This window comes from Microdochium trichocladiopsis (genome assembly GCF_020744255.1).
Source record: "Microdochium trichocladiopsis strain MPI-CAGE-CH-0230 chromosome Unknown B0I36scaffold_5, whole genome shotgun sequence".
In the NCBI taxonomy this organism is placed as follows: domain Eukaryota; kingdom Fungi; phylum Ascomycota; class Sordariomycetes; order Xylariales; family Microdochiaceae; genus Microdochium; species Microdochium trichocladiopsis.
In genome coordinates, this window is record NW_025763548.1 from 2192062 (window position 1) to 2204703 (window position 12642).

A 12642-nucleotide genomic window follows, 5' to 3' on the forward strand; every position below is an offset into this window, starting at 1 on the left:
GGCCTCAAACAAATCAAGTGTCGACGTTTTCAGATGACTTTTAAGAAGCGCATGGACACCTTCGACGCGCGAAGTAACAACATTACCGAAATGAGGGTAGCTGTCAACCCAGGCCTTTACAAGCTTTTCCTTATACAGGTCAAGCCATGTCTCTTTAATGTAGGCCACGTCCCGTACATGCGTTGTAATATAGCGTTGTTCAAATGTCGACATACGGATATCGAATATTGCCTCGGTGGGAGAACGAATAATTTGGTGCCAGTGCTGGTAAAAGTCATGCCACTCTTTCAGTCTCGCAGATTTGTCGGCTTCGGAGTCCTGGAGTTGTAGCTGGATAGCGAATGAAGGCTGACAGTATCGAAGGACGGCTTTGTTCGCATGCCAAAGGCATAGCAATGAAGCAGCAGAAGGAAAGCATACTGCGATTGCGTTAATACAAGCAAGACATCGATCGGTAAGAATAACTGAAGGTAGGCGGGATTTGCTAATTTCGTAGAGTGACCGGAGGCGCTCTAGAGCCCAAACGAAATCTTCCTCGCTTTCTCCACTAAGAAATGCGAATGCGATACAGAAGGATCGTTGAGAAGCGTCTACTCCGATTATATCTAGGAGCGGCATTCCGTATTTGTTCGTTTTGTAGGTACAGTCGAGGATTAAAACATCCGGATAAGCTTGAAGATAGCTTAGCGACTCTGGATGGGCGAAAAGCACAGCCTTTACGCGGTTCTCCGAATCAAGTTGTAAACGGCTCCAGAAACCTTCATGGTCAAGCCGGTTAGCTAGGGCATTGATCGTGCTCTGCCCTTCGTACATCTCGCGCCTACTGTCCGCGATTCGGTTGTAGATATCTTGCTGCGTTGCAATCGAACTCGTGTTTTGGTGTATGTACGTTCGAATCTCCTTAGGTGCGACGCCAGCATTTGCGAGGCTAGATAGACGAGTGATCGTTTCCGTATCGAGTGCGCGATGCTTAGGATGGGCGGATGGGTGTAAACTTGGCTCGTGGTTGTGTTGGGCAAACTGCGGGTCGGGTCGGTGTCGTATTGTCCATGTGCCGCTGTCTCGTGACTCTTTTGCTAGTACAGAGAACGGACAGTTGGTACTTCGCGTAGATGTTTTTCGCTGGCGCGGTCTTCCAGAGGCGTAGTCGCGACATGATCGATCACATGCATATACGACTGAGAGCCTGCCTGTCTTTTCCTTTGTTGACCTTTTCGTAACAAAGGCGTAGCCTCTTGTGTACGCCCACTCGTTGATAGCTTTAAATAAGGTATCTCGGGACTCGTAGGTGCCTTCCGGAGGGAGACTGTCATCGGGAAATGAATGGTGGGTACTACTAGTAGCTGCCATCGGGAGACAAATCTGAGGCTAGTAATGGTAATAAAAGAAATACACGAAAGCACCTCAGCGCGCTTTGTAGCGCGTAAAGTATTGTATGCTGACAGCACCTGAGATCACCAGCGAAGGTCAAGACAGACCTTTTCTGCTGATATGGGTGCACCCCGGATATGGATCCAGGATTGCGATGTCGGCGGGAATTAAGACACGCTAAGCTGTAAGCAGAATCTGCACGGGTACCCGTGTAATATTATACGCACGGGTACCCGTGCGCCTATTGGGAGCCAGCACGGTGGGCAGGTCTCGCCAGCCCAGATGCTCGGCCCATCTCGTCGGGAAAAGTGGACCGTAGCAGCGCAGTGATCGGCACACCATCTACGGTTCGACTTGTCAGATACCCTTCTGCGTGCCGTTGTGCCACTTATACTCACGCGTGCTTGACGATTCATGTCAGACTTATGCAGGTGGAACAGAGACTGGTCATCTGCCAAGAGTGCGCGCCTGTGCGTGTGCTACGGCCGTGGCAGCTGCCGGGTTCCGAAGACAATGCTGTGCAACCAGGAAAGGCTTGAATGGGCAGTACCAGCCTTAGTTTCTACAGCGAGATTCAGGTTGCAACGCTTAGTCCATTTCTCCGGCGCTGCTGTCGTGTGTGCTGCATGATGAGCTGAGAAACATGCGGCATGGTCTCATGACGGCGGCACCACTGACAATGCTGTTCAATTTGCGTCCCGGTCTCATGTGCCATGGCTCATACTCTGATACCGACTTTGTGCTGAAAGAAGCAGCTCGTGATTGGTGGATAGGTCCTCGCGTGCACTGAGCGCGGAAGCCATGTACCTGCTTTACATACTGGGTAGATTATCAGGCCGGCAGGCAGGACGACAATATGACGCTGTGGACTTTTGTTCGGAGTGTTCCGATCCAAGTGGTGTGCTGGCGATGGGGATGGAGCCACTCCGCAGGTCAGGGTCCCAGCTATCGCTGTTCGTGGCCCTTGCTTGATGCGGCACAAAAATGACAGGACTTCGATCCCTCGAGGTCCGGGGCAAAAGCCGACCCGATCACACACGATCATAGGTGCGGTTTGATTGAGCAGCGAGGTGCAAGCTGTTTTGAGAAACCAGGTCGACAAGTGGCGTTTAGTTAGTAATTGGTTTGACGATGCGCTGGCTCGACCGTCTCGGCGTCTCCATGCACAGGAATGGTTCAGTCGTGACAACCATTACGGAACCTGGTTTTCCACACGGACAGCGCCATGGCCGGCTTTGGGAGACGGGACTTTGAACATGCCTTTGCCTTGAGAGCGGGTCCTATGTTGTGCGCACCTCCAATGGCGATGGGATGGCTCAGACATGCATAGGCGGCATGTTGCTACCACAATCTTGGGACAGGAGCAATGCTCCAATCGCTGTCAGCCAGGGCAGCGACTGCCGGAGAGGACCCAAACGGCGACACGCGGAGGGTCATTAGGTAGCATTATTGGCTTGCGTGGGCGGAACGTATGGACGTATGGACGCCAACCCTTCTCTCGCAACCTGTCTGACAGAGACAACTCCCACCTTGCGGGTGGGGAAGTTGTACCAGTAGACTGCGTCTTGTTGCCAAGACTCCTCCACGCTCCTGCATCGCCACCAATTATGTCGCACATACCGTAGAGGAGGGTGCTAGCTGTGCGACCATTGTGCATGACTTGTGGTGGTGCATGCTGATGCAGCATGGAAGCATGGCATGTACAAGGGGTGGCGCAACTGTGATTGGGACAGACCTCCGGCTTCTGAGTGTTCTGGAACGAAATGGCATGGGCATGCCACGCGACTCGACTTTGGACGACGATTGGTTTGGCTGGGCTGTCTGGCACAGAAGGGGCTGGTTTGTCGTCCGGCGGTATAACCATCTGCAGATGGAGCTCGTGTGCAGACTTACACCTCTCGAATGCGCCGGGCCAACATGCCATCCAACATCAGTCGGTTGCGAGCCTGCAGCGATTTGTGAAATCCAGATGGACCCAGATGCCTGGAACCAGCAGAACTGACAGGCGGGAAGAGCTTTGACCTCGCCCACATGGTCGGAATGCAGATGCCCAATCGCGACATTCGAAGCAACCTTAAGACAACAGGGGCGCTAAGTGAAGTAAGCCAGTAGGAATGAGCCGATTCTTAGCTTGGAACTTTTGTGCATCTCCTTCCCCCTAAGGCAGAGGCGCACACCACGCCACTGTCTGTGGCTCGATGGGGCTGTTAGCTTGTGGTTCAGGATCCAGATTGCTGGTTGGTTTAGTCTTGTCTCGGTCTCGTTTCCACAGCGCAGCACCTCGGTGGTCGCGGGTCGGCAGGTGAAAAGCTGTCACCTAGAAGCAAACAATATTCTCGCTTGCGCACAGCAGCGTCGCCAGGACCGAGATGGAGATGCCGATTCGTGCCTGAGCAGCCACCACCATCTTGGAAGCCAAGGACAGGAATGTGGAAAGCCAAACCGTACGAGCCCAGCCATGTGGATTGCGCTACGGTTGGTGGATAGATGGGTCGGTCTGCAGGCTGAAGAAGCGGAGAAGGTGTGCACACGCCCAAGCTGTCGGGCCCGAGAAGTTGGGTGCGTCGGTGTTTTCAGACTCGATTCTCCACGCCCCAGCTGGAGCAGTGTACTGTGAGTGACGATATTAGAGACTTGCGCCCTTCAATCTCCTGTCCAAAGTCCATGAGTGTTCGCGTGATTTGAACCACGACGAGCAGGGGAATGGCGGACCCCTTCACGGTCTCACTGGCCATCCACCAGCTCTTGCGGCGGCCATGGCGGTGGATCTTCATGATTTCTACAATTGGGCGACATAATCTGAGCTCCAAGCATGTCCCGGGGGCTTTGGTCCTGCTTTTGACCGGCGACTGGAGTGAGATCCCCTTCCCTCCCGCCCTTGGCGTGATGTAATCCACCGTGGGATGGCCAAAGTGCCGTTCAGCAAATTCCAGAGGGGTCGAGGTCAGACCAGCACTGGGGCGCATACTCCCAGCACCACTTGGATGGAACAGGGCCATTGTGAGGGACCATTGTGCAATGGCCGCTGCCAGGGATGTTGAGTATTATGTGCGTCAGGGCCGAAATGCAGCTGCGAGCCGAGGCGGTGGAAATGGAGCGTGGCCGAATGGAAGCAAGCCTCGTAGCACAGAGACCGAGCGTGCAGGACGTCGACTCCCAAATCCAGCAGTGAGCGGGCCGGGGCATTTGATGGCTCAGGTGCTATGCACTGATTAAGGGCAGCCGCATGCAGCACGAGCGCTGGACCAGCACAACGGTCAGAGTCGCACCGTGGCGCGAGTATCCAACTGGCACCCAGCCAGCCGGCACGTCCTGTGTCGCCCAGAGGCGGACAGCTGTGGAGGTGACATGTGGGCGGGCGATGGTGCTCGTGGCACCCGAATCTCTAGGCGGTTCGTGTGTAGCACTTCGCTCTCCTGCCTGCCTGGACAGCGCCCGGCGGTCGCGCCTTGGATAGACTTCGATGGCTGCCTCGAGGGCTCGATGCAGGCGGAGAAGCAACACGGTGGCGCAGAGAGCTGTGCCGCGGGCCGCTCTGTTGCCATTTTCGGGGCCCAGCTCGCTGACGAGTGGAGCGTGGTCGAGGCGGGCGGGAGCGTGGTCGAGGCGGGCGGGAGCGTGGTTGAGAGACGGGGCCCAGGTGGGTGGAGGCCGGCCAGGGCCCCAGGCGTGCAGCAAGGGTGCGAGGAACGAGAAGAGGGGGGGTGACACCTGCGAGGCCGACCAAGAGGCCTGAAGAAAGCCTGGCGAGTAAGTCGAGTACCGGTACCAAGGGCCGGGGACGAGGGACGATGGGGATGGATGGGACCCAGGGGCCTGGAGATGGCAGGGGGGGGGCGTGTGAGCAGGCGATGGTGGCCTGGTTGTGGAGGAAGATGCAAGCCGCCAGACGCCCCTTCCTCCCACTGCTCCGGCGCCTGCCGGGCGTGCGGTCTCGAGCCACACCCTCCTCACTCTCCACCACGCCTGGCTATCATGACCAATCCGTCTCGAGGTCGCTAAAACCGCCCTGTTCCCGCTCATTGTTGTGCTCAAGGGCTACCCTGGCTGCTCTCCTCCTCTTCTTCCACGGCATACAGTCTGAGAAAACTACACATCTCCACGCCGCAGGACATTCGACGACACCCAGAAGCAAACATCCTGCGCACCAAGCACTGATTGTCCTGTTCTGTGTCCTCCAGCTATGCCCAGCCAAGTGTAGTCGGAGCCAGTCACCCACCCTACAAGGATCACGGGAGAGCGCCTGTCCCGAGCTTCTGGCTATCAAATCGACTCGCAACTGAGCCAGATATACCCGCGGACTTTGGGCCACCCCAGCACCAGCTACTATCGACTATTAGTCAGTATGAGCACGCCAGCGTCAATGTCAGCACCGGCTCAGGGCCGTGACAGGAAAGGACTTGGGAAGTTGTTGAGCAGGGCCAAGACAGTCTTCAAAAGATCCGATGGCTCGAGACGTGCATCAAATGTGTTGGCAACAGACAGCCCTCAACCAACATCAACAACACCGGCGCCGAGGCCAGCACCAGTGCCTGAAAACAGCGAAACAGCCCAGCCGCATCAGTCTTTTGTGGTCCCAGCAACGTAAGTCCCAGGCCGTCCTGCTTCGCCTGCGAGTGCCCACGCAGTCGTTTTGGCAGTACCGTCCTTCTAACATGTAGACTTCAGTGAGGCGGAGCCAACGCAAAGAGCAATACCGGAAGGGGCAACCAGGGTGTCACGAGCACAGATCCAGGACGAAAGAGCACGCAGATTAGGTGCCAGATTCGGCATCGAGTTCGAGCCCCAGGAGTGGGCTAACACTGAAGGAGATGTGCTACGTATCGACAAGGCACCACGCATGCGCATTCATCGCCAGTGCCACAAGTGCCAGTCCGGTTTCGGCTCTGGCAACGAATGCCCAAGCTGCAAGCATATGCGATGCAAACAGTGTATACGCAACCCACCAAAGCGAACAGAGGCGGAGAAGGAGGCCGCCAGGGCCAGAAAGGAAGAGCTGATACGACAGCGCGTGGAGAACGCGCCAATCATTCCCAGCTACGACTATTCACATATCACAGCTGAGATCATCCTCAAAAGACCGAGCCGAGCGACTAGTGGTGATCTGGTATTCAGGCCACCCAGGGTGCGGGTTCGCCGAAATTGCCACGTTTGCAGCACCCTGATCACGTCGGATTCGAAACAGTTGAGAACATGTGATACGTGTGGCCACAAGCGCTGCGACGACTGCCCTCGTCACCCGTACGTCCCAACCCGTTCCCGGGAAAATTGTAAACATGATATTGACAACATCTGCAGAGATGCTCGGAAGAAGTATCCGTATGGGTACCCTCACGACGAGGCTGGCAACAAGTTTGCACCTACTCATCGCTGCCATGAGTGCCACGCCAAATTCCCCAGCGGTACGGAAGATGGAGCGCAATGTGCAAAGTGTGCTCACGCAAAGTGCCCAAGCTGCCCGCGAGTCAAGCCGAGAAAGGTTGATCCTCACCTCAACCCGGAGAAGATGAAGGAGCTGCAAGCCCGCATTGCGGGACTGAGCCTTGATGATTACTGATGCTCCGCTAAATCTCATGGCCTTTCTTCGAGGAGTTCGACCTTATATTTCAACACCCTTTGAACATTTGAGCCTGTTCAGGGTAGACCTTGAACCACATTCCTTTTGTGGACGAATGACCCACTGCCCATTCGAGCGCCATTGACATTTGCATTGTACCGTTGCATAGTTTTTCCCTGGTCTTGTGGCACGAGCTTTCCCCATTCGACATTTTGATACCCAGCATTGAGTCTATGGCACGGTTGAGGTGGCACCATACGGTCGCCTACAGGAATTCCCGGACGGGATCTCTGGCACGCCTAAGATAGTGCAGTCTTCTGGAGCAGCCTTCTGGCGGATGGCGCAGATACAGAGTTTGATAGACTCAAGTGAAGGCAATATTAAAAGTCGTTGGTACAGACGAAGCTTCTGACAGCCGCAGTATACTTTGGTGCTAGTGATTCTACCGTGACGCTAGAGTCATCTGCCGGACATGCTCAGATGTCGAGAAAGTACTTGCAATGACAATCACTATTTATCTGATTTTGGGCCAGCGTAACAAATCACTTCCGCTCGCCACACCATGATTCCAGACAGCAACTCGCGTCGATCCAGGGCCGTCGCACTTTGGCTGTCAAAAACATCGAGCCCGCATCTCCGCAAAGCGCAGAAGAACGTCGTCATTGATCGGACCAGGCAGCCCCAGTACCCCGGGGGTCCGTTGTCTTCGTTTTGTTGTGGACAGAGATGACACGACATATGTGAGGGACAGTGCGGCGCCACAAAGACTGATTTTCCATGTGCTCCCGCTCCAGAACGCCCTGTCGGTCGTCTTCGGGACGCGCGCTGCAGTCGTCATTGTCCATACTCGGCTGATCGCAAGGGGTGTTGCAGGGTCCACCTGCCCCATCTGTATGTGTGGTGTTCTTTTCCCGTCTCTCTCTCCAGCCGTGGCGCCAATACCAGTGTGATTGCTCCCAGGTGTTGGAAACGTCTTCCGTAACGGCTTAGATAGGGACAAGCGCCCGTTCGAGAGAGAGAGACTCTTCCTCTATTTGGCTCAACTACATGATACATACAACATGAACGTACAGAAGCATTCCACAACGAAGGATAAACGGCCGGGTAAACGGTGACGAGAGAAGTCTATCCACCCCAAGGCTGATATCAGATGGCTCCCCATCCTTTTCTCTTTGCCAACTCTTCTAGAACGCGTTTGGGTACATAGCATAAAATGGGTTCTTCGGTTCTGCCGTTTGGGATGGAAAAGCAAAAAAGCACGCCGCTAAGGCGGCGGGAAGGCGTTGCTTGTGGGACGACACCAGTGGAGGCTAGTTTGTGTGGGTTTATCGTCGTCGTCGTCGGGCCCGAGGGGAAGGGGTTTGGGTAAACTCACCACGAGGAGGCAAGGGGGGCGGCATTGGGGCAGCCGTCTGCAACGCCGAGGTCTATTTTCATGAATGCACTCGGATCCCAAGAAGGGGGTGGCGTGTGAAAGATTTCAAAGGTGGTTACAGTTTCTGTGTGATCAGGGGCGTGGGTGTCGATTGCACGCAAGATGATTCTAGTCCACTCCATTATCCTCCAGCATCAGGGACGCCTCGGTCACGGACGCCGGCAGCCGGAGGACGTTCAGTTGCAGGGAGAACCCACTCGCTTGGCATGCCGTAAGACCCTAGCCTTACCACTAGCGCGTGGTGAGCATACGGAGAGGGTGTCTTGATTGGGTCTGGACGGTCGGAGAAGTGAGAAAATGGCAGCAAAAGCGGCTCAGCGCAGTGAGGGCGTCTAAACCTCTTGCCGCTTAGGTCGAGCCTGACAAACCCTTTTGGGCAGGTGGGCTCTTGCAGAAATCGGCTTGGCTTTGCCAACGAGTGCAAGTGGCGGCTTCAACATGTGCCGTCTAGCGCTGTTGTGGTCTATGTACGTAACTAGCCCGCGGGTCTACTGTGTACAGGTGTCTAGCGTGCCCAAGCGTGCTTGTGTGTGTGTAACAACCACGTACTAATCGGGTTGTTAAGGTTCGCAGAGGCGAGGGCGTTTCGGCAACTGGTCTCATTCAGGACTACTTCATGTCCTGGGCTAAAGAGTGCCGTGTGTGCCCGGTCTTCATCAACTGGGCGGCGTCGGGGATTGCTCCGGACCCTGCATGTTCATTCACTGCTTGGATCATCTTACGTCGTCCCTGTTGAGCAGACAGGCATTCGAGTTCCAGCACGGGCCTCGCAAGGGCGGGGAATAAGGTTATCACCGCGTCGGCTGCAACACCGCCAGATCGTGGCATGTCGTAATGCACCCTTGCATAGACTCACTGCGTTACTATGGTACGTTGTGGTCGGGTAGCAATGGCGAGAGCAGGGGGGCACAACTCTAGAAGTGCCAATCGAACAATCGCAAGCCGGAGGAAAGTCCGGCTGCGCTGGGATGCAACCACGTCGTCCCATCAGTAATGCGGCACTAGGTAACGCGAGGGTTTCGGCCTGCGTGGCTGGTGGACTTTTCAGGGACTTCGCTGTCTGGTGACGTATTCACCTCTGAGACTCTGACCGGGACGGGCGTGTCTGCAAAGAAACAGACCGGTGTACCTTGGGAACCCATTGCTAGAATGGCAAGACTAAAGGTTTGACAGGCTGAGCGGCTCGAAACCTTATGACATGCAAACGATATCGGGGGAACCCGCAAGGGCGGACCTGCGTCACTGGTTTCTCTGGCTCAGACGAGTTTACTGAACCGCATGGCCTGGACTGGAATGACACAAGTGCTGACTCGAATGGTTCGACTCAAAGGGGGGGGGGGCTTGTGGACATCTGCTCCTTGCGGACCACATGCCGTTCCGGGCCGCAGTGAAAGGTGTGATGATACGTCAGTAGTTGGAAGAAGCTCTGTCATCACGCCCCTCTGGCGGACGGGACAAGCACGCGCGTGGTGCGGATGCACCCGTGCCGCATGAACCACGGCGCCCGTTACCCACATGCCTGTTTGTGTGTAGTTTGTACGACGTATGGGGAGCTTGGGGCAGCCGGTGAAGAAAGAGCGAGAAGCGGCATCGTCTCTGCGGGAAGTGCGGGTGAGCAGGATTGCGCGGACGCACCAGTCACTGCCCTTCTCGGTTACCTGTGGCCATCACCCTTGCTGTCCCGGGCCCGGCCCCGAGAAGTCTTGGCAACGGAAGAGAGGAGAGATCGCCCGTGGTTTCAAGCCCAAGCGAAGTTTGGCGGGTGCGGAGTACACTGAGAGCAACGACCCTCCGTGCCGGTTGGAAACCACGGCAGGGAGAGGGCCTTGGCAAAACTTTATCGACGCGCGGGCTACCATAGTAACTTGGGACTTTCGGTGCTGAACAGGCTGGTCTTGTAGTAGTTAGAGCAACTTGATGTTCACGAGCATCTGGCCATTCATAAAAGAGAAAACGCGAGACAACCGAGCTCCGGAAATCATCAGTCTTGCCATGGTCGTACTATATGCTCCAGTCGCTGCATGACTGCCAGCAACCGCATTCTCAAAAGCGTAGTTCCAAAGTCGTTAGCTTTCAGTTGTACATTCCAAAGCCTGGACTCGTCCCTGACCCGGCCCAGAAATTGGAACGTTACACAGGAGCCTGTGTCAGGCCAAGCGCACGTATGATCTTATTCCTTGGACTCCCGCCCTGACGTACAGAGCCACATGTGACAATCAAGCCCCGGGGATAGCCGCCAAATGGGAAGGGAAATGAGACACTCTCGGATGGTAACACCGCATGATTGGGATGACAGTGATGGGAAACCACTCCGAGTCCCAGGTCCTCGGGGCTCGAATGTTTCGCTTGTTGGTTGAGATTTTCGATTCGAGGTGCACTCCGAAGCAATTGCTTTTCAAATTGCAATGCAATGCGGCAAAGATTACGAGACATGCGATTGGGTGGGTTGAGAGAGATGGTGACCCAAGACACGGCACACGGAATGCACTAGAGTATGCAAGGGCGGCATGAGTGGGTGGTGGAGGCGGAATACTGTCGATCATAGCACATGGCAAGATGTCAACGCCTTGGCTGACGGCTAATTTCTGCGTTGGCAGGCCATGCCTCGATTTTATCCGGGGACCTGAGGAGTGCAAAGGCTTGATCTAGATTCTCCCATTTTCAGCCGCCTCACCCACGCTCCCTCACCTTTTACAGGTGTGTTCCTCGTCCGGATGAGCGGCACGCCGTCCCGTCCAATGCCATGCTTTCCTCCGAGTCGTGAAGTCGGCTGGCCGTAAATCACAGCCTCGCCGGCTAAGTTGACCAATCACAGGGGCTGTGACCTGTTATGGCAGGTGATGCGATTAGTCGGCCTCTCTTCGCCGTCTTAAGCTTATTCTCGTAGTGCGGTACGGCCAGAGGCAGCCAGGTCCTCTAGCGTGGCTGCAACCGGAATGTAGGCTCGCTGGGCCGTGTGACGGGAGAGTCAGTCAAAGTCTGCTTCACCTTTTACACGAGTTGTGTACCCTTCATGCACACGAGCGAATCGTAGGCCTGAGCACGAAGAGGCTCCTCGGTGTATGTCAAGCTGAACTGCTGACGAACGAGTGTAGTTGGAACTCGCTAGCTCATGAGCCTCTCCTGACTTCACCATTGCTACGGTGTCTTGGCCAAGAAGGAAGTTGGAGTTTCCGACATGCTGGATTCAAGTATCCGTCTGTCACAGACTACTGGTGCGTGATGGAAGATAGTTCTTTCGAAATGGGGCATTATGCGGATGAGGATGGGCAACCATCTGTTCGTAGGCAGCAGGAAGTATGCAGCAAATCCGCCGCCAGAGTGCAACCATTGACAAGCCTCGTGGACACCATGGATCACAGCAAATATTCAAAATGCGCTTACCTCACAATGTTCGAGACCCTCCTTGAAAACATGATGCTATCACCGCTTAACGGCGACGTGTCTAGACTAGACTCCAGCAAGCCCAAGTAACCAGCCATGCCGTGCTGTCAGAGACTGCTTGAAGACATCAGAAGCAAACGTCGTCAGAGGCAACCCTTCCATCGGATCCAGCCCTACCTCCAACTCTAAAAGGATTGTTTTTGCTGTCAAACATCGGGGATCACTTCCGACCGCACTCTTACGCACATCACCAAAAAGTCAGCGGCAACCGAGCGGCATATGCGGCACCACTAGCGGCCCCCGACACCTGCAGGAAGAGCTGAAAGAGGCTTGAGGCAGTTTCAGCTCCTCGCCAAACCCCACGTACTCGCGACAAGGCAGCCAGTCAGGCATGCGCCACCTCCGCATGCCAGGCAGGACGCACGCCTCCTTCCCGTCTGTGCGGGACGAGGCGCGATTGGTTGATATACGAGGGCCCGCGGTCGCATCACGAACTCTGCCTTTGCACGCCAAGCCTTTGACGTGAATCGGCAACGTCAACGTCCGACGGTGACGCGCCGATCTACTGGTTCCCAGCCGCCCTTCGGGTGGGTTAACAGGTGAGAGAAGTTGGCCGCAGGTGCATGTGGTTCATTCCCGACAAACGCGGGGCGCAGCAAGATTCGCGATAGCAGGTCTCCAGGCGGCCGGGCTGATGTCAAGTCACAGTCCTAAGATGTCGGCCAGCCAGTGAGATCACGGGCCAGAAGGCGATTATACCACATTCGGACAACAACAATGTTGGATTGCGAAATGATTACTACAAAGAGACTACACCGTTGTTCTGGAGTATGGCCCGGCTTGGCGATTAGGTGATATCGAGGCACTGCCATTCGCTCGAATGTTATTGCTCCGC

General features: G+C 55.5%; 2 protein-coding genes across 2 annotated transcripts; one reads left to right on the forward strand and one right to left on the reverse strand.

Annotated features, from left to right (window-relative positions):
- Positions 1 to 3572: 3572 nt before the first annotated feature.
- B0I36DRAFT_431388 (uncharacterized protein) lies at positions 3573 to 5394 on the reverse strand (the record flags this gene model as incomplete). Its single annotated transcript, XM_046162580.1, has 2 exons — positions 3573 to 4150; positions 4641 to 5394. The coding sequence occupies 2 exons, from the start codon at positions 5392 to 5394 to the stop codon at positions 3945 to 3947; spliced, it is 960 nt and encodes a 319-aa protein (XP_046012925.1). The 3' UTR covers positions 3573 to 3944.
- Positions 5395 to 5734: 340 nt separating this feature from the next.
- Positions 5735 to 6928, forward strand: B0I36DRAFT_243009 (uncharacterized protein; the record flags this gene model as incomplete). The annotated part of the gene is made up of 3 exons (XM_046149954.1): positions 5735 to 5899; positions 6044 to 6612; positions 6670 to 6928. The coding sequence occupies 3 exons, from the start codon at positions 5735 to 5737 to the stop codon at positions 6926 to 6928; spliced, it is 993 nt and encodes a 330-aa protein (XP_046012926.1).
- Between the last annotated feature and the right edge of the window lie 5714 nt (positions 6929 to 12642).